General features: G+C 35.4%; 1 protein-coding gene across 1 annotated transcript in view; it reads right to left on the reverse strand.

Moving 5' to 3' along the window:
* Positions 1 to 23,116, reverse strand: part of EPC2 (enhancer of polycomb homolog 2) — a 119,987-nt gene that overhangs the window by 18,899 nt on the left and 77,972 nt on the right. Inside the window, exons 3-7 of the mRNA XM_004703833.3 lie at positions 16,473 to 16,618; positions 7,760 to 7,966; positions 3,846 to 3,994; positions 3,158 to 3,290; positions 594 to 785 (exon numbers count right to left, since the gene is read on the reverse strand). Of these exons, the coding sequence (XP_004703890.1) occupies positions 594 to 785; positions 3,158 to 3,290; positions 3,846 to 3,994; positions 7,760 to 7,966; positions 16,473 to 16,618 (827 nt within the window). The remainder of the gene's footprint in view (positions 1 to 593; positions 786 to 3,157; positions 3,291 to 3,845; positions 3,995 to 7,759; positions 7,967 to 16,472; positions 16,619 to 23,116) is intronic.

A 23,116-nucleotide genomic window follows, 5' to 3' on the forward strand; every position in this document is an offset into this window, starting at 1 on the left:
TATTAAGATCAAAAATAGTAAAATTAAAACCTCAGAAAACAAAAATGCTTCCTTTTAAATATAAAGAGGTATTGTTATAAAAATTGCCTTTTATATTATAAAAAATCTTTTAAAAAAAGATTTTCAAATTGCAAACGTTTTGCTATAATGCTGTTGAAACACAATGAAAGTTGCAAAAATATAATGCAGGTGGAATCATTGTTGCTGGCAATGTAAAGTTTATAATTACATATCAAATGTCTTAAAATATTGATAATCTTTGTTTCAGCAATTTTCTTTCTAAAATTATTTTAAATACAGAGGGTAGAAATAATGCTTATTTTTTTTATCAAAGGGAGAAACAGATAATCTCATAAATGCCCCACAACAAAATCCCACAATAGAATAAATTCTATCAATGGAAAATAACAAAAAACAAGTACCTTTTCAGTGGCTACATAAAGAATGTAAGAGATGTTTATGCTACAACATTGGGGTGAACAAAGAAGGGAGACAAAGTTCTAAAATGTCAATCATTTCTTTAAAAGATAGTAATAAAAGAAAATGCCTTTAAAATAGCTCCCCCTTCCTCCAAATAGTTTTAAAGCAAGCACCTGTGGAAATTCATCTTCATCTGAGCTGTGAAAGTCGTATTGCTTAATGTCACTCGGATTGATCACAGGCAAAGTCTCTGGCGCCGGTTGCTGGGATGGTAGCAAAGCCTCTGCTTTAGGCTTCTTCGGGCATTTCTTCTTCTGACGAACCACATCAGAAGACTCTTCTTTCACAGACAAATGATGAGGGTGCTGTTGCAGGATGGTTTTTCCCACAATAGGAAGAAATTAAAGACATTTAGAAATCATGAAAAACAATGTGTTTTGAAAAACATTCATTTGCACCCAGGAGGTGATTTGATTTCCTGTTTTTAATATGCAAAAATTATTCTGAGATCAACATGAAAACAGTTTTGCTTTCTACAAGTTCTGATGAAAAATAATTATGGAAATTAAAATTCGTTTTTATGCTGTTATAATATTTAAACTATAGTTAGTGATTTTTAAAAGTTACTCTATTATTTACGCAATACAAACATTTTAAAACTACTTAAATTCAGATTCTACTGTTGTTAAATCTACTGTACTAATTAATGACAAATTAATAACCTTTTATTAAATAACATTAACTGGATTTTTCATTCATTTCTATGCTTATTTATCAGTTAAAAACATTTCTTTAGCTAGTAATTTTTGAGAAAAATGAGTTTATAAGCAAAGGAAAAACCCTCCACTTTTTAGAATGCATAATTATTGTCCTAACCAAATAATAAACTGTTCTCAAGAGGCACAAGGTTCTCTGGAGATTCCAGGGAGGTCAGCTGGCCAAGGAAAGAGCCAAAGGGGTGTGTTTTCCAGCCCAAGTTGCCCGCTCCCTGCAAACCAGAGGTCCATTACTACCTGTTTTAACATACTGGCCTTCCTTATAACAAGGTGTTATACCACTTTAAAAATGAGCGCTCTATGACAGATTATTTAAAAAGAAAAAAAATGTTCCCTATGTAATCCAAATGTTAGAACTATTTTAGGTTAGTACACATATGAAAATGTTTTAAAGTGAGAAATTATCTAAAGGAACACCATTTCCTATAAGGGGTATAGATACTACCTTTTAAAACAAAAATTCAACTTTGTAAAAACTATCCATTTAAGGTTTAATGTGACAAAAGTTAACATAGTTATCTATGTATCAACGGTATAGGTCAACAATGCAGGCAACTGTATCTCTCTTTAAGTCCTACTTAAATAGGCAGCTTATTCTTACTCCCAAACCAAATTCACTGCCATCAAGTCAGTGAAAGTATAATGTTTTATGGGAGTAGAAAGCCCCGTCTTTCTCCGGCATACTTGTGGTTTCAAACTGCTGACCTTGAGTTTAGCAGCCCAATGCCTAACCAGTATACCACCACCAGGTCTCCTCCTCTTCCAAGAGATCGAAATTAAGGATCACTAAATTATAGGCTAATTCCAACAATAATTTGGGGTTAAAGATCATATCCTATGATTACAAATCACAAACCTTGGAATATTAATAATTAATATAAATGTGTTGATGCATGTTATTACAAATAAGATACCGTAAGTATGTTCTTCAATTTTTAATATAATACGCTTGGTGGGGGTTGCACCATGGGTATATAGGTGGGTGGATCTTATCACAATGGATCTAATATGGTACCAGCTCTGGATAGAGAAGGAGGTTTCAAAGGGTTCACAGAAAAATTCCACTATTTTAAAATTCCGTATTTCCATGAACTTTTGAAGTCCACTTGTCTGTCTATCTATCTATCTATCTATCTATCTATCTATCTATCTATCTAGGTAAGCTTAAATTCTTAAATAATTAAAGATACAAAATTACTGATCTAAGAAACCATTTAAGGAATCACTTAGTATGGCTCTTATTTGGGAATAAATGGTAGTCCAGAAGTTAGATAAGATTTTCTCAAGTCATTCAACTCCATCACTGCCACTCACTTCCACAGAGTCAATTCTGACTCAGCGACTCTTATGGGCAGTGTAGAACTGCCCCTGTGAATTTCTAAGACTGTACCTCTTTACAGGAGTAGAAAGCCCTGTCTTTCTCCCTAGGAGCAGCTGGTAGTTTTGAGCTGCTAACCTTGCTGACTGCAACCCTTGCTGACTGCAACCACACCACTGGGGTTCTACTCAGTAGCTGATAAATTCTGGTTCTGACAGTGATGATGACAAGAACATCTTTGAACAGTCTTAATGAAGACAATTTCACTTTCAATTTCTGATGTCTGCTACTACGCTGCATGGTTTGCTAAGGAAGGCTGGTGAAGACCACTAAACTTTAATTACACTAATCTCTGGGGAAGCAAACAGCGCAGAGGAAAATGCATAAACAGTGTTAGACCTAGATTCCAACTGTGACTGTCATTAAATAGCTGTATCATCTAAGTCACACACAGATAAAGGACTGGTAAGAATTATTAATGGGCCAATACATATATGAATAACTCTTAGGAAAGTGTTGGCAAATAGCAAAAACTAAATTTACAGTACTAACTTTTACCCTTAACCAAACTGCATAAAGACAACTACAAGAACAATGAATTGATCAATACTATACTACATGCTTCTCCCCAGAAAATATTCACCTTAGTTTTACATTCTTGGACTTTGTGATGGTTTCCATTATGAAGAGTTGCTGGAGTGGTATATAACTCCTTCTCTGATCTGTTGATTTTCACTTCATTAAGGATCTCACCACCATAGTCTCCCAAATGATACCTTTAAAAGGCAAAAATAAAGGCATAGTTTAAGAATGAAGAAAAGCAAGTGATGCCTCAAATATTGGAACATAATCAAATCAAATAATACACACAATTAATTAAATTATTTTAAAGAGAGCATTTATAGGAAGAATAAGGCTTATTTAATGATGCAGTAAAATGACCATTAATTACACTTGGAAACACATTTCTAAAAAGTTGAAACAAAATGTGTTTTCTCCCTAGCGAGAAAATAAATTATACTTTAATACACAAAATTGGACAAAATGTTCTTTAATTTTTTTCTAAAGAAAAGCATAATTCTACAAAAATTAAGTGTACTAGAGAATCTATAAGATATATAAAAACAAAAATTTCCAGTGCAAGTCGATATCTTAATTGGAAGGGGAGAGATACAGTGCGGGGAGGGAGCAAGTAACATAAATACATAAATACAAATTTGTTACAGAATGTTTATCATACAGCATTGTACAAAACAACAAAAAAGTTTACATTTGGTCCATTATTTGCTTAAAAGTAAACTGTCATTAACATGTAATAGTAGCAATGTTACCTTTTTTCCACAACTTCTAAGGTTAAGTGCAACAATTCTCGTTTTGTTTTCTCTCTTCTCTTAATCATTTCCAAAATTGTTATAGCTCTACTAAACTCCCGTCTCAGTTTCAACATCTTTTCATAAGAGGCCTCATCATTCTTACGATTCTATTGAAAACAATAATTTTAGAAAAACCAATTACCCACACTTCCACCTTTATTCAACAAAATCTTGCCACATCCAAATTTGTCCTATGTAAGTAAACATGCTAAATCATTTTAAACAGCAATTACTTAAGAGAATCTACCTAACTTTGAGAATAGAAGAACAAGCAAATATTTACCAATAAATATTCATTTTAAAAATCAGCTGTTAAAAAGATGGAATGGCACAGTACAAAAGAGATAAAGTGAAAATCCTGAACTCCGAGTACATTAGGAAGTGATATTTTCAAGCATAAGAAGTCCCTTAACTAAGTGAAGCCTGGTTTAATAACTACAAAAGGCTGTTATAATTAGCAATATCTATTTATATATACAGATTATTGTAAAAACATTTTACTAAATATAGAGATTTATATTGGGTGCAGTATTGTTGAATTAAAAAATACAATTACTCCTCAATATATGTGTCCAGATAGAACTGCAACTGTTCATCCTTGAGTTAATTAAAAACCTGAATTTAAAGGGTCTAAAAAGTCATTAAGTTTCATATTGGAGGGTAATAAAAAAAATTTGAGAAAGATTCTAATTTCCCCTTTTTCCTTTAGGTACAGCTTCTTGCATTTGAGACATTATCATTCGATGTCATTAAGCTGTTCTCATTTCACTAAAATCAAATGGACAGAATAGAGCAGGGCGGAGTAGAACCTGCCCAGTGGTTCCCGAGGCTGTTACTCTGTGAGAGGAAAAAGCCGCCTCTTTTTCCCTTGGTGGGGCTGGTGGTTTCGAACTGCTGATCTTGCAGTTAGCAGCCCAATATGTAACCCACTATGTCACCAGGGCATACAGAATATTCAACTATAATGTATTAATCCATCATCCTTCTATTAAAAATTAATCTTTTCCCCCTCAGCACTGTGTGACAAAAGGAAGAATCTAAAGCACAGATGGAAACAGTTTAAAGGTTGCCTCGCCAATAATGTTCCGTTTGAAATCACTAGCTGTTCCTCGGGAGAAAGATGCAGTGCTCTACTCCCATAGAGAGTTACAGTCCTGGAAACCCACAGAGGCAGTTCTACCCTGTCCTACACGATCATCATGAGTCAACTCAATGGCAGTGAGTCTGAGTCTGAAGGGGATTGCTAGATGTTATGGTATTTCTATTTCTAGTTTTCACCAACAAGTACCATATCATTCTCTATAGTGGCTGTACCATTGTAATAACCATTAGCATTTTTTCCTTTTAAATGAACAGATATGTTGTGAGTCTTTGTAAAAGCATCCTTTTCTTATCAAATCAGTTTAATGTCCATGAATTCTAATGTTTGTCTGAAATCAGTTTATTATCAACTGGTCAATTTCCAACTTTTTTATTCCATCTATGTTTATAAGCTGGAATTCTATAAAGAAAAGCCTTCCTTTCCTATTTCCTCTCTGAGTTATCCATTCCATCTATCCATCCATCCATCCATCCATCATTTATTATCTGTATGGGTCCATGAATTACGTAACTATGGTTTAAATAATAATCCATTAGTATGATAAACCAATAACCCATGGTTAAGAATAATCCACTCATCTCATTATTTATTTTAGAATTTTTTTCTATATTTGACCAGGGGAAGTAGTCTTCCTTTCTGACAAGCCTGAGTCTTACTGACATGGCTCTTAGCATTCTTTAATCACTTCATTACTTTGTGGCACAGCAGAAAAGTTCTAGGTTTATCTTCACTTTTCCAGTGAGCCCTGGTTCATTTTAAGTGAAAATGGTATTTAAAATCATTATCTGCATGCTAGATGCTCATTGCTACAGGGTGCCTTTGCTTCTAGTGTCCAATTGAAGCGAGCTAGGACAAATGTATGTAATACATGCACACACATACATACTTCTCTGTTTAGCTTTATCATATTAAAAGCTAAAAGGACACTGGCATTCTTTATATTGAGATATTCTTATTTCTTATATTCTAATCCATCCAGCACTCACTTTATCCTTTCTTGTAACTTCTCTACTTGGGACTTCTTTTCCAATTCCAGTTACATATCACTCTGTGCTTCGTGCTAGATTGGGAAGGAAGTGATTCTCCAACTGCTCCATATTAGAATTAACTGCAGATGGTTTTATAACCAAGAATACGCCACCGGTGATTTTTATGTGCAGTCAGAATCTAGAGCCATTAACTTGGGAGTTTAGCTCCTAACTATTCATCTCCCTTTCAATGGGCCTCGAGAGGGAGGAGAGCTTCTCTGCGGGGCTGGTAGAGGCGAGTTACAGCTAAAGTGTACTCAGACAAGCTGATGTCTTAAGAATATCCTACTCCTATCTTTCACAGTTTGTAAACACAGACAAGCACATAAGCATTTCTAACTAGCAAAAGTATACACAATGGGGACATGTTTTTGGTCCCACAACCGAATACAGAGGGGTAAACAAAGATAAGGATACTATGGGGGGAAAAACAAAATCCAAACTGAGTAATCTGAGTTTGAATGAAATATAGTTAAACTTTTAAAAGACTATATGCAGCCCAAATACTTACTCATTCATTAAAGAAGCCCAACAATACCTTTATTTCAAAAGACATTGCTAAGAGTCTGTCTTTTGCAATCTATCTGAATCAATTTTCCTGGTTTGGACAGTCTTCTTTTTCATGCCCAGTAGTCCACCTTTATAACGTTTTACTGTATTTACAGATTCGTGCTATTCTTTTCTGAGCAAGGTACTACGTTGTAATGAAGTAGCATAGATTTCCTTAGCTTAAGAATTAGAACATCATATTGAAAATTCAGTCGAAGTTAAAGAATGTCACCTATATTTGGGAAAATCATTCTATAGCATTTTAAGAAAATCATCCCCACAAGAAAGACGAGTCGAATTCTGGTTATTAACCACCAGGAAAATTTCTGGCAGTTGTTATGATTCACAGCTGTTCTATATAACAGCTGACAAGGAAAACCTTTCCATGTCTGGAGAAACAGAATCCATGGAAAATATCCTGACTCCGATTATAAATGCTCATGATTTTTCCACTTATAATTTTCCTGATACCTTGCAATGTTAGAGAATGTGCCACTGTGTGTAGTCTTACTCTTAATTAAATAAAACAGAAGGGAGCAATGGTGTGAGTCTTCTGCACCTCTGAGAAAATGCCCGCCTCTAAAGCACACCATTGCACAATATGAGACCTATTCCTCTTTTAGTTAAAAGTTTTGCACATTGCTTCAGAAAGTCAGTGTCCATCAACTTGAAATTTGACACAATGGGCAATTCAAAAAATAGAGAAGATTCTATAGGGTTGCCTCTGATTATTGGTACAACAGCCTTAAAAATTAACTCTTCTATATTCCCCAGATGTAGCTAAAAGCAGCAGGGTCCATTTTTACTGTAAGAATTAGAATTTCACTTCAAAGATTTGTGGGCACTTAAACTCACAACATGGAAAAGTAGTAGTATTTCAAAATACCAGCTTCTCCCAAAGAGGAGATCCATGGTAATGATGTATAGTTTATTGACAAACTCAAAATTTCCCAAGTTCATAAGGATAAGTAAATCCTTGTATCACTTTTACGTCAAGTGTAAAGTTACATGATTTATAAGGAATAGGCTTTGAGTAAAATCTGTAAATAACTGTCAGGATTTCTAATATGAAGTTCATTGACATCTAGTTCCCCCTGTGTTCACTTTATTAAAAAAAGATTCAAGCTCTTAGCAGAAAAATATTTATTACATACTACTATGCTGCATTCAATTAAATCTAATTTGCACATTACCTTTCGAGTTTGCATTTTCTCTGTTCTCCTCCGAAAGGCAACATAGGGGTCATTATTAGTCGAGCCATCTCTTTTCTCTTGTTTGATCTGAGGAATGAGAGATGGCCCCCTGCAGTTTTTACGTTTTCTCACCCAGTAGTCATATACAGCTTTAATAAGGTAATCATCCTCATTCAGTAGCAGTTTTGCTTCTTGAAGTGTTACAAGCTAAATGGAAAACATAAAATGTTATCAACTAAAGTATTCAAAAAAGAGATATCAGAGTTAAACTGCAGCTATAGGGAAAAAATGCGGTCAATTCTAGCAACTATAATCAGATTAGCAATGCAGGACAAGAGGACATATTTCAAGTCAGCCTAGCAAAACAAAACAGAAACCCAAACTCACTGCCACCTTGTTCATGCTGACTTAGAATCTGTAGGGCGCAGTACAACGGCCTTAGGTTTTGCAAAGTTCTAAGCAACCTTTATACCCAGAGATTGCCCCCAAAGTAGTTGGTAGGTTGAAACTCTAACCTTTCAGTTAGCACCCAAGGGCTTAGCTCCTAACAAAGGATTTTAAAAAAAAACGAGATTAAAGGAAAAAAGTAGTATTTTGCTCTGAACGGCAGTTCTAGACTGAAAAAATTTAAGAAGCCTAGATGAACAATGGTTTGGAAGACAACAGAATTATCATTGTTCAAGTAAGGCTTGGACTATAAAGGGATTCAGGGTCCTTTCCAATTCTGAGTTTCTATAACTACAAATTTAAATAACTAGTTTTAAATTCTCTGCTAGCTTCTGTTTATGTCTTTCCTAACAGAAAACACAATGCAGAAATATCTTCACCCACCCCCAAGACAAAGGATAGAAAAATATTCTCTAATATACAAAGGAATTCTAAAAAGTATGGGAAAATAGAATTAAATAATAAATTTTCAATGAAGCCTTTCATATGGCAACATAAACATTGTTTGAAGCCTTTCATATGGCAACATAAACATACCTCTGTAGGAATAGACAAGAGACAAACAGCATGCTTTTAGAACTTTCAACATAATGCAATTTTGAGTTCCTTGTTACTAATTACATATAAAAGCAATCCCTCTACTCAAGCTGGTAAAGTACTAAGGAAGTATCATTAACTCTATGGATATAATCTAGGCAGTGACCCTAGAGAACCTCTGACACTGGTATCTAATTCTACTTTATCAACATAGCCAGCGTAATGCTAACCTATCTCAAACTAAGGATCATAGCTTTTTACTTGGTCACATCAGTTACCCTGTCTGTTTCTCTGGTAGAATACTTAGGCCAATCACACTTGAAATATAGGTTAAGTATATTAATTCACAGTGAACTTCAGAAAAAGATCATGGAGTATGGGGACTAGAAAGCTTCGTAAAACTGATGTTACTTCAATATTTTTACACTTTAGAGATGAAGACCGATTTTCAAAACAAGCTGAGATATCACCTAAACTGTTTCCCTAGAGATAAAGGGGAAAAAAATCTCTCAATTGAAACTCAGATGAACATATAAATTGATTGCACGTTGTCTGAAAGAGGCATGGCCTCACCAAATTATTCCTGATTATGATTTGCCTTCTCATATTAGGATCACAGATCCTTTGCATTTCACATCTTGTGATGGTGATTTCTAAGGTTCCTTACTTGATTGTCCACAGAAGTGGAGCTGAGGAAGGGAATACACTGGCCATGCAAATTACGTGCACCCGAATGGTTTACCCCTAGTCTCAGTAGAGGTAACTTCACTGTAGCTGATTAACTGAGAGTATCTGGTCTTTAAGGTGGATGGCCAGAGTCCGAGGCATGAAAACGACCACAATTCGTCCACATCATCTTTAAATAGATCTCTTTCTACTCTTAGGTGGAGTTCTTTTAGAATGGTGAGATATGCTCCAAAATCCTTAATGGGTAAGAACTGACTTTCTGGAAAAGTGAAAATCTACCGCATGCTGATTGCATCGCTGGTAGCTCTGATGCATTCTGGGGCTAAGGGAAACAATTCTGTGATAAGGTACATACGCATCAGCTCTATTTGGTTGTTTTGTTTCAGATAAAATTTGATAACTTTCACTAAATAAATCTAGAACTTAATTAACCTTAGAGTTAATCAGGAAGATCTCTTTTCAACAACCAGCATAGTATTAATGGATTTCTTACGTAACAATACTATTAAAGTAACACTCCTCCCTAGCCTTCTGACTGACCCGGCTGAGGAGGAAAACCCACAGTGCTGCCTGCTCCCGCTGGCACCGCCCTGCTGGAAGTACCCTCATTATGTCAGAGGAAATGGGAACTCAGTATACAGTATACAGTTAAACCTGCTGACATTTCTAATTATAACCGCATTTTCTTGGTTAACTGCTGTTTTTATGCTGTTATGAAGCACATTTTTATTTTATGTGATAATATTGGTTTCAACCCAATCTATACTAAGGCAGCTAATTATCACTGCACATGTTATCAGGATAATGGCAACTATTTGTGGGCAGAACTATTTGCAGGTAAGCAGTCACTATGTCACATGATTAAAAATTCCCATAACCTACTTCATTTATACCCTATAGAAAATGTTCTGCCATTCAGGTTTTTATCCATATGAAAATCCTGGGAATCAGTATTCACCTAACAAAAAGATTTGTGTTACATTTATTATTTCCAAGTCAACTGAGTTTGACTTACCTCATTAATTATTCTGTAAACTTCAGGATGGGGGAATAAAATTTGGATTTCATGATGAGGATTTTTCTTATAGATTGCTCTTAGCTCCAGAGACCCAGACTATTTAGTTTATTAATATACACAAATCTCATGGTCTAGTATTTTCTTCTGTTTTAATAAGTCTTTTTATTGGGGGCTCTTACAACAATCCATACATCAAATGCATCAAGTGCATTTGAACACACAAATAAATTACATTAAAAAAAAAAAACCCAATATTTTAAATTTACGTCAATTAATCCCTAACCCCAAACTCAAACTCACTGTCATCAAGTGGATGGCGACCTACAGCCACCCTACAGGACAGAAAGCCCTGGAGCTTTCTGAGACTGTTACTTTTTTAAGGTAGTAGAAACCCACATCTTTCTCTCCAGGAGTGGCTGGTGGTCTTGAACTTCTGACCTTACAGCAACTACTATACCATCAGGGCTCCCCATGAATCACTAAGTAATTAATAATTAGCTACAAGCCCATCATTTTCCATATGGAGAAATAAGGAAAAACCTTTCACATGGATTTATCCCTTAAGAAATATACACTAAGACAAATATATTACTAAGCAATAAGAAAATATGAAAATTATGGTACTGAGTAGTAGTGCAATCAGATACAGGGTTGTCAGAAAGACATTCCATTTGGGAGTGTCCGAATTTGTTTTCCATGTAAGTTATCTCTTCATACTACATTTCACTTCTTTCATAATGGATGTTTATTATTTGTATACTACTTCTAAAGTCAGGTTTCCAGATCAAGGTTTTCCTGCTACTTGATAGTATGGTGTTCTATGAAACCTTTTGTAAACCTAAATGGCATAAAGGGGAGATGCAAATACCATTCATCTACGTGGGAAAATCTGTGAGCTTTTAGAGCGCTGGCAGCTTGCTGTAGAGGTGCTGAGTGTAATTCCTGGAGAAGAGCTTGTGGTATCATTCTCGGGTTCTTGGTGGGCACTTGCCTGTTTAAACAAACCTGGAATACGAACTTCACTGTTCGCCTCTACTGGTTTTGGAGGGGTGTGTGTGTAAATTCGAAAATCCTCTCCAGATTTTTCAGTTAGTGGAAAAAGGTACTAATGTACATCTTTTATGAAAGTGAACTTTTGAACTGTAGGGGAATTCAGAAATAGTCAAACAATCATTTTTTACCTTTCTCTCCAAGAATGAGGGCCTACAGTTCAAAGGCATGGATGATGTTGGTGGCAAGGGGTGTTCTGTTTTGGACACAAGTAATGGAAGTCAGGAAGTCATGACATAGTCTAGTTCTAGGGGAATTTACACTGAGGACAGTGGATGATCAATGAAGCAGAGAATGTTAACTAATGAAAAATAAAGTGCTATCTGTTTATGGAAAGAGATAATATGACTATAAATTAAGACATTAGGGTTTTAGAAAGAACACATGAAGTATATATTTTAAAGGAAACTATGAAAGTAAAATGGGTAGTTTGTGATATCCAAAAAAGATGAACTTTTATTGCAATACAATTTCAAGCATTGAATATAATTTCAAGAAAATTTGTAATAATAAAAACACTTCAAAGAATAGTTGTAAAACCAAAATCTGTATATGTGGGAATACACACATATGTATATATATGTTCAGTTGTCCCTCAGCATCCATGGGGAATTGATTACAAGACCCTCGCAGATACCTAAATCCATAAACACTCAATTACTTTTTTAAAAATGGCATAGTATTTGCTGATAATCTCTGCATATGCTCATATATATTTTAAATTATCTCACAATTACAATATTTAAAACAATGTAAATGTTACATAACACCACTTCATGCTCCTTCTTAGTCTTTGAGGTTATTTTGATCACTTATATTTAGTTGCTTTTTAGGAGCTATGTTTTCACAGAAACAAAATACATACAAATAACAAATGAAGGAGACACAGGGGAATCATGTTGAACAAATAAATGCTGGAGACAGAGGACCTGTGCAACGGCAAGAGACTACAGTCGGGAATGACTACATCACAGCATCAGCATAATATTTTCCACCTGTTGTTGACAGGATTTACAGAAGCTGAACATAATGTTGTGGAAGGCAGATTATGTATGTATGTATGAGAGGTTTCAAAAGGTTTGTAGGAAGGTTCCATTGTTTGAATTCCAGTTTTCCACAAATTTTGAAGCCCTCTGTGTGTGCACAAGTGTGTATGTGTGCACACAGAAGGCAAAATTATGGACACTTCTTAGACTTAACTTCTGGGATTGAAGGTTTAGGGCCATCATTTCCTGGGACAATTAAGTTAATTGGCATGAAATAGTTCATAAAGTGTATATTCCACATCACAATGAGGTGAGTAGGCTCTGAGTCTTAAAAGTTTGTGGGTGGCCATCTAAGATATGGTAACAGGTCTCTACAAAACCGAAAGAAGGAAAGCAATGACTCAACAAAGAAACTGTTTTACAAATGAAGTCTACTCAAACCTTGGCCTCATCTATCCTGAGCCCACAAGAAATAGATGGTGCCTGGCTCCTTACTACGGAGAGTTCAGATCAGGGCCATAATAAATGGATCCTTATAGAATGATAGAGAAATGTGGAACAGAACCTTTAAATTCCTTTAAATATTTAAGGACTATTTCAATTCCTTAAATATTCAGAATTGAGACTAAAAAACTCCTGAGACTACTGCCCTAAGAGATTCTTTAAACCTCAAACCAAAACTAAAATATGAGGGGCTAGTTTGAGCGGAGTAACAACTAAGACACAGAATCAAGAATATCACCATTGAATACCGTGCTCCTTAAAAAAAAAAATCTCTGTGACAGCAAATGGTCTATGATTGCTTTAAACAGAGCAGCTCAAGTGAAAATAATGACAACACTCATGCATTGTGAAGAATGAAACCAACGTCAACAAGCAATGTGTGTGAGAAACGTCTAAAAACCAACCCCCCAATCTTCTACCCTTTACCCAGATTCACACCCATTTGTTTCAATATTTATGTGAATGCTTTTTCTACAATACATAGCATTAAAAAAATTCCATTTGAGACAAAAGTGCATGTACAGCATGGCTCTTTACTTCTAACCAAAGTGTGGATGTCCTAAGAATAAGAGTATTCCCTTTTATAATCACAGTACAATTATCTTGGATAAATTTAACATTGATATTTCAATCCAATCTACCATCTATCTGTATGTCAACTGATTGAAAAATAATCTTCGTGGCATTATTTTGTTTTGTTCTTGTTACAAGATCTAGTCTCGGGTCAAGTATTACAATTAATTGCCGTGTTTGAAAGAAGCGATTTTAAGAAGAAAAATTTAAAAATTAGGTAAAGTAATTCAATTTAAGGATGGGAATAAAGGGATGCTTCCAAGTTTTGGGAGTCCCTGAATAGGAAATGGATCATCAGAGGCAAAGGAGTCTGTTCTGTTTGGAAAAGTTAAACTTGTAAGGTCTGCTGACCACCTAGATGGAGATGCCCAAAAGGCAGCAGGAAAAAAGATTATTTTTGAGCTCCAGAAAGAGGCCATGGGTAAAGACACAAGTATAAGGGGGCTTCCAAAAGTTCATGGGAACATTTCCATGAACTCATTTAAGTCCCCTTGTAGTATTACATCCATGAAAATATTGAGTGGCAATGTCACCCCAAAATAAGAAGATAAAAAGACTAAGAAAATAAGTGAAACTCTGATGTTTACATGATCTTAAATGCTAATGAAAGTAACCAGCAAAGGAAGACTAAACGTTCATGAGTAATAATAAGAAAATTACAGAAGAACGAATTGTATTTATGAAACCAAAGATAAAGACAGTTGTAAGAAAGAGATTGCTCAAATGTGAGAAGTAGATGAGGCAATGAAAATGATCTTGGCTTTTGGCAGCGATCGATGGCTTCACTGAAAAGGTCTCCCTGGACTGATGAGGACAGGAGCTTTGCCTCACCCTGTCTTTCATGTCTTTCTTTATCACCCTCGTAAATATCAGCTTAACCACAACTTGAGTCCTGTCCCTAGGAATGCAAACTCCTAAACCAGAAAACTAGAGATTTATGAATCCATAGAATAAGACTCGGGATGAAAAGAACCCCTTGCTGTTTTTCATCCTTGGTTTTACTAATAGGACGTTTATTTTGTTCATAAAACAGTATCTTCATCTCCACTGCTAAAAATAAATGCTATATTGCTCTGAGTTTAACCAGTTGTTTTTGTTGGTGGTGGTGTTTTTTGGGGGGAGGGTGGGAAAGTTTATCATTGAGCAAATACAACTAAACTAGAAAGTGATAAAACTGGATGGTACTGATTATATTTGGAAAGTTAACTAATTTTCTGTGAAAATGTGTTTTATGCTATATAACTGGAACGTATGAGTTTTTATGTTTATCCTGTCCATCTGTCTGTCCCCGTCCGGCATTTAGGTAATAAGCTTCATAAAGTAAGGCTTTCTGTCACCTGTCGTGTTCACCTGGATACAAACAATTAATACTGACTGAATGGGAACAAACAAATGACAGAAAAGAGCTTTTGACAATATAATTAGTCAACATGAGTAATTTCTGAATACAGAAAATAGTAGAATATAAGAAGACTAAAAACATGCAAGTAAGAGGGAGGGTGGGGGAGGGGGGAAGATGAGCTGATGCCTAGAGCTCAAATGGAAAAAAATGTTTTGAGAATGATGATGGCAACATATGCACAAATGTGCTTGACACAATGGATGTAGGTATGGATTGTGATAAGAACTGTTTAAGAGCCCCCAATGAAATGATTTTAAAAAATCAAAACAAACAACCAAAAAAAACCCACACAAATAAAAATTCCAATACCCTCTCACCAAACTTAAAAACAATAAAATAGAAGAGGGAGACGAATAAAAGTAGATCCTACAAAGCAAAGACTTAATGTTTAGAAAGAACAAATGACTAGAGGCTACGATGGTGCTATTGACAATGCAAGAGAAATGAGGTCTCCCCGTGGGAGTCATTAAGTATGAGGAGCAAGAATATACTGTAGAGGACTCTTATGGATTTCTTACGAAAAAGTGTCCATATCCTTGTGGCTAAGAGAATGACACACTAGTTAAATAGGACGGCTGAAAGAATAAAGAGGATTCTGTAGAATGCCCAAAGACTATGTTCAAGTATAAATAGAACTGCTACGAGCAAAGCTCACTTTTCCACATAAATAATTTTATGTTCTGTTTTTGAAGTCTATTATTATAGAGCATTTTCCCATGTCCATAGATATCCTGCAAAACAATTATTTGTAATAGCCTTATGATATCCCATCCCACAGATAACAATTTATTCTGAATGTCCCCGTTCAAAGATCAATGACACCGTCACTAAGAGGGGACTTCAAAAAGTTCACAAATTGAATTAAAAGATTATGCAATTTTCTCACAAACTTTGTAGAGCCCCCTCATAGTTCTCTTGAGAAAAATTCCTATAAATGAGATGATTAAATCAAAGGATATAAACATTTTAAGACTCCTGTCTTATATTACCTGAATGCTTTCTATTTTAAATTCCCAATGTCATGTGTGAGAACAGCCCACTAAAGACAATTCTTATTGGTATATATTTTTTTCTTCACTTGAAAAAAAATTCTATATAAATGATTAAAACTAAAATATACTTAATGTGCTAATAAAAGCACCTTAATATAAACCTGAACAATGGAGTATATTTGATTTGACATGAGATAACTGCTGTAGGGCCCCAACCCAGGAAATTTAGTTTCTAAGGAAGCAAAAGACAGTCCCCATGACATCTTAAGAGCTAGTATCATTTATATATTTTTTTAAAAAAAACAGTTGGAACATTACTATTCTTCACAGTCCAAATCAAATAAACTATGCTTATGTAGTCAGCCAAAGGAGCATGCTGTAAATAGAAATTCTAGGATAGCAGGAAGAGAAATTGGAGAGTTAGCAAATACAGCGTATTCAGATCTAAAGAAAATGAAAAACTAAAACTGCTAATTGGCTTAATTATAAAGCGAGAGGCATTTATGTGATACAATACCTGATTAGAACTGGCTTTTTCAAGGCGGTCAATCATAATTTCAAATTGCAAAGGCTTAATTTCCATCTTTCTGTTAAGTCTGTTTAATAAAGTTTCATCTTCTGAATCCATATCATAATCTGGTTGCTCGTTGTCTAGATTAAAGGCTAGAAAAGAAAAAAAAATTCTTCAAACTGAGAAAAAATGAAGTTACACATTTTATGATATTTAACTATAAAATACTTCTAAATTACAATGCATTGACTAAAGTGGAGCCCATAAGCAAACCTGTTAAGCTTGGTTGCATGATGGAAGATACTAGGGAAAGTAAAAAAGCAAAGCTACCAGGTTTCCAATTCATATATGCATAGATTTATGCAAACCATACCTACTCTGACATTTTTCTGTGACCAATGGATGATTGCAGATAAGTTTTCTTTCTCATTAAAGCATTATCTTAACCTTCTTAAGGTGTCTTAAAAAACAAAACACTGGTATCCAAAGAGATGTGCTGGGCCAGGAAAATTAAGGCATAGAGGTCAGCTCCTCAAGGTCATGCTGAATGTTTTTTAGAATCCCAAAGAAGTAATCTTAATCTTGATGGATTTTCTTCAAGACACACGATGTTAGGAGGCCTCGGGGTTTATTAAAAAGAAATTCGAAGGAAACGGCATTGGTGAGAAAAAGGCCAGCAAAGTTGCACCAGGGAAGTTTTTCCCACCAGGACCAATGAACACGCTCATTCTTTGAGGGTTAGAAGGGCTTTCCTACAAGAATTTCTTTGTAAACTTTATCCCACCCACCCTACAGTCTGACCATGTCTCCCCTCAAATGTCTTTTGGTTCCCAAAATGCAATGAAAAAAAAAAGTGATGGGCCCCTCTCCTCTGTGGTTGCTGAGACTATAAATCTTAATGGTAGTAAGCCTCACCTTTCTCCCAAAGTGCTACTAGTGGTTTTGAACTGCTGACCTTGCAGTTAGCAGCCTAACATGTAACCATTGGGGCTCATGATTTGAATGCCTAAAAAACAAAAACTCAAACCTCACTGCCATGGAAGCCAATGCTGACTCATAGCGATCCTATAGAACATGGTAGGACTGCCCCAGGAGTTTCTTATACTGCAGCTCTCTACAGGAGTAGAAAACCCAGTCTTTCCCTCATGAGCAGCTGGTGGTTTCAAACTGCTGACCTTGCAGTTAGCAGTTCAACGAGTAACCATTATGCCATTAGGTCTCCCAACGGTCACTAAAAATGTCATTTCGATATGGCATTTATCAAAAAGGACATAATTTGGAGGGAGGGAATTAAAAGAAAACCTGCCTTCAGAAGTGTACAAGGTGGCTTCAAAAGTTTGTGGAAAATCTTATTACTCTTCATTCTACGATTCCGTGAATGTTTTGAAGCCCCTTGTATAAAAAGAGGATGTGTCAAGAAATAATAGCTTTATTTTATTTTTGTTAATAAAAGTTTCTATGATTTTATATCAATATGTTTTCATTTAGCATCATAAACTGATTCACGTGATTTTTAAGGTTTAAAAGAACAGTAAAATGCTTTAAATTTATTTATACTTTCTTTTTAAAAATTATTTTATTTTAAAATATAGTATAAATTTTATTTTATCGTATAAAATAATTATTTTTAAATATAGGATAAAATGAAAATATGTGCAGCAATTATGTAATAGATGACATATAACAATATAGTGGTTTGGTACCACAGTGAGAATGTATAGAACAAAATAAAGAATTCAAAAACAAATTCAAGCACAAAGTATATGATGGAATTGACCCATGAAATTTGATTTTTTAAATAAAAGGTGGAGTTTGCTAGCATCAAACTCAAACCAAACTCACTATCATCAAGTCCATTCTGATTCATGATGACAGTTTTGGAAACTGAGGGCAGTTCTACACTGTCCTATGGGATTGCTCTGGTCAGAACTGATTCAAAGGCAGTGAGTCTGAGTTTATGGGATCAAATACACAACAACAACTTGGCCAATGAATTTATGTTAATTAGGAAGGAATAACCCAGAAAATGAGAATAAAGTGTTGTACAAATCAAAGAATGTAATTAATGTCACTAAATGGTAACTATACAAACTACTGAATTAATGTATGTTTTACTTCATCTCAAGAACAGAATCAAATACATGGCTCTTTGATTTGCCAATTCTAATTCTAGGAATTTATTCTATGAATAGATTTATACAGAGACCAGGACACACATACATAAAAGGATAATTTTTTAAACTTGTTTATAGTAGTAAAAAATATAATGCAAGTAGCTAACTAAATAAATGCACTACACAGTTTATATACACACTATAGTGCACTAAGTTTTTTTTAAGGGCAAAGATTATGTGCAAATGCAGGCAGATGCATTGAATATTTTTGGAAAAACATACAATAAATTGGTAATAGTTCTTTCAGAGTAGGGTGACTGGAGGTAGGGTTGAAGGATGATGCAGAACATTAAAATATTTCTTTGTTCCTTTAGGAATAAATTCTTAAAATGTAAATAAAGTGGGAGAATTAAAAATACTGCAAATGTTTTGAAATCACATGGTAAGACATGGTGCAAGGCAATCAAAGAGATAATAGCTATCAACAGGATAGTTATTTTAAAGGCTGTCTGTCTACCATAAAGCATAAATTAATATTCTACATCCATGCCTTATAAAATGTCTGACACCTTCATACTCAGCATGATATTATTAAAGATAGTACTCAACAAAGTAACAAGGCTGTGTTAATTTGTACAATTTTAATAAAATCAGTCCTTCCACTACAGGTAAGAGTGGATTTAAAATATTTAAAGGGAATAAAGCAATTAACTATATCTCAAAAACTGAAGTCTAATTGATTAAAGAAATTATACCACTGTATAATAACAAAAACAAAACCACTGTATTTGTTAACACTCATAAACTAATACAGTACTTATCATAGGCCAGACACAGACTCATTTAGCATGGACCAGGCAGTATTCTAAGTGCTTTAGAGATACTATTTTTTCCCTATTCTTTTTTAAGGCAGATTGCTCTTTAAGTCTGGGTGCAACGTTACAGGACTCAGCTTTATATGCCACAACCTACATTTCGGCATGTGACATTGTGGTGACCCTCAACGTAACAGCACTCACCCCACTCCTTCCTGGGGTTCTCGCCATCTCCATTCACCCATCTTCGCTGACCCTCCTAATTTTTTTTTTTTGGGGGGGGGGAGTAATGGGGTGGTAAAAAAAGCTGAATTTTCCATGTGTGGTTGATTGATTTGAGATGCAAGTTCTAATGGGTATTATTGTTCACTATATACCTATCTATCTATTGTTTGGCTAAAAGGTGATCCCCATGAGTGGGTTCAGTTCCAGGTTTGAAGGGCCTCTGACGGGCCCATGTCTAGGGAGGTTGTTCTACAATTGTCCTCCCATGTTATCCAGGCCTTCTGCTGTGATGCCTATCTGACTGGATGGGCGGTGGTAGTAGCTGGGCATCATCTAGTCCCCTGGTCACATGCTAATGGATACTGTGGTTCACATGGACCAGAGGACCTTTGAACTGTTTGAGTCTTTGACATATAAATACTAATTTCATTTTCACAGGCAGCCTGTGTGGTAGGTAGTATTTTATCTCCCAATGAATTTTATAACCTAAGGTTTAAAATTGTATTTAACATGTATCGCATACTATACAGTAAATTTAACTCATTAAAGAAGTTATAGGTGAACTAGTTGTACCGATTTTTAGAATATTCATTATAACACCCTGAAAAAAATCAGATAGATTTCTTCTTATTCTTATGTACGATTCCATTATATTAACAATAATTCACACCATTCACGTCTTTCAATAAGTCAATTAACGCTATCAAATTTAATGAGAAATTATATAGATAAAAAAATACTGATTTCTAAAATTTACTCCATTCCCCAAGGGACACTATGTTCGTAAATGCACATAAGTGACAACGCAATCGTGTGCCTTCATAAAGTCCGCACACTAATAAGAAATAGTCAATAAAACTCGGTAGCTCATACTAGACAGCTTTTTAAAGAAAGATTTTGGATTGAGTTAGCCCAATATACTGAATTTCTATGTTAATACGGTTTCATAAGTTCAAAGGGCAAGGCATACTTTATACATGACCATCTTTCATACACCTACATGATCTTACTCACCTCTCATTCCTCCATCTCCTATCTGCTCTATCTTCTTATTCTATTCTTATAAAAGCCAGCACCCCAGCTTGTGAGGCAGGGGGAGGGGCAAGAAAAGCTGGGAAACAGTTTAGAAAAATTAATTGTGAGATGTGACAATGTGTTAAATCAGAACCAGGGCAGACTTGCACTAGCACTATAAGTATCCTAATACTACTATTTCTCTTTTTATTCAAGAACTACACAAGAACATCATTATAAATTTTGACCACTAAATCTTTATAGGCTCCCTCCCAACCCCGACAGTGGTTTACCTGTACCTTGTTTTACCTCATTATTGGTCATCATTCCTACCAGACAAAAAGGCAAAACTCTTAAAAGTATTGATTATTCTAGTCATTCTTGTATACCTCCTGCTCAGCATTTAAGACAAGAGTGGGTACCAAATGATGCTGAGTAAAAGTAGCATTTATTTTAGCATTTAAAATATATACACATATAGGAAGAGATTCTCTTTAACTATGAACAGAATGCTTTCTACATTTATGGGCACTTTAATTTTTGAAACTCAGAAGCTTTTTCCCACTAAAAACATAAATATTGTACAGAGTATCCTATTTCACAGGCAGTACATCAACAGAATAAAATACCCACCCCTCAGAAAAGAGCAGCAGGGCCAGCAGTACAGTTAACAGTTTCTTGATATCATCGGGCCAACAGAATTTAGAAATAAATAACCGAATAAGGACATATTTCTGTGGGCATGCATAGATGACACCCTGTGGTGAGGCCAAATGAGTCACAAGAGAAAAAGACTAGGGAATCTAAGAGTGGATATGATAGACATAAGAAAGAAAGTGGAGGGAAAGGTAAGGAGATCAGCACGTTCCTTGTGCTAGCCTCCAGGGGGCTGGTCAACACTGCACAGGAGTTATAGCACTGTGTAGGGAAGGAAGTAGGTATAATCAGCACTCGGCCTATAAAATACATTCAAAAATTGCTTATAGTTTAGAGAATACATCTAGACAGTCTAAAATTAGCTTTAGAGCAAATAATTACTTCTAGTTAAATTTACTCTTTCAAAGGCCTAGAGTGCCATTTACTTGGTCATATTTATATATGATTGTCTAATATCACACACCTCTCTCTCCCTCTCACTCCCTCTCTCCCCACCCAGGGGAAGAAACAAAAGAAATCTCCCAGAACAACAAAAAAATGACAAGAAATTTTTTAATTGAGAGAGTTAACCAAGCTTGGTGGCAAAATGAGTGGTCATTCAATGCTGCATATGCATGGGCTGGTTTAGGGGTGGACCTTGTTTTATGGTGTTTCATAAATAATTACGGGTTTTGTTTTCCTTCCCCCACCACCCTTCCCACCGCACAAATTGAAGATTTGTGGCAACCTGTCTAGCAATTCCATTGCTACCACTTTACCAAACAAAGTATGTGCTTATTTCATGTCTTCTGTGTCACGTTTTGGTAATTCTGTAAATATTTCAAAAATTTTCATAATACTATCGCACTATTATTCTACACACAGATGTGTAAACATTACTTTTATATGCAGTAGAAACAGAAAAAAAGTGTGACTTGTTTTATTGGAATAGTCTGGAACAAACAGCAGTATCTCCATGGTATGCCTGTAATGAGTCTGTTATCATGCCTATTTTATATTGTAGGCCAGGAGAAACATTTTTATTTTCCAATCATTTCTAATCCCCAGATATTTCCAATACATTCTCCAGGAGGAAAAAACACGGGAAGAAGCTTTCGGCTTTTCTCTACCTTGCTCTCTACCTTGCTTCATTTTCATTCTCTTGTCAGCCAGAGGGGTGACTTCACTGACTGGTGAACTTGAGAATCTCACTGACTCAATAACCTTGGAAGGACACGCTCTGTCCTCTCTGCTACGCACAGACTCCACCCTCAAGGGTGAGATCTGCTGTGCCAGTTAAGCATGCTCATTAATTAATTAATTCAGGAGCTAAAAAAAGAAAAAAGATTCTTCTAATACCACTTTTATATTATTAATAAATCAGAGTCTTATATGTCTGTTTCTCCATTCGTTCCAGTATAGAACCAGAAACACAATTTTATTTAGTGCTCCCCTACAGCCCAACAAGGCATCTTGGTGGTGTACTGAGTTCTGAGTTCGGCTGCTAATCTGCTTGCAACAAGGTCAGCTGTTTGGATTCAGTGGGAGAGAGACAAGGTTTCCTACTGATTTAGGAGCCTGGTGGAGTAGCAGTGACAAACTGGGTGGCAATCTGAATGATTGGCAGTTCGATACTCCCACCAGCTGGGTGGTAAAAAGACTGGGCTTACTACTCCCATAACAGTTACAGTCTGGAAGCCCACAGGGGTCACTAGGAGTCAGCACTGACTCGAGGACAGCAATGTTTTGTTTGTTTAAATCCATAGGTGCAGTTCTACTCTGTCTTAACCAGTCGCTATGAGTTAGTATCAATTTGGTGGCAGCTGAGATTTTTCTTGTTTTGCAG

This window comes from Echinops telfairi, unplaced genomic scaffold, assembly GCF_000313985.2.
Source record: "Echinops telfairi isolate 266 unplaced genomic scaffold, ASM31398v2 ScPeMD7_4;HRSCAF=17, whole genome shotgun sequence".
Classification (NCBI taxonomy): Eukaryota; Metazoa; Chordata; class Mammalia; order Afrosoricida; family Tenrecidae; genus Echinops; species Echinops telfairi.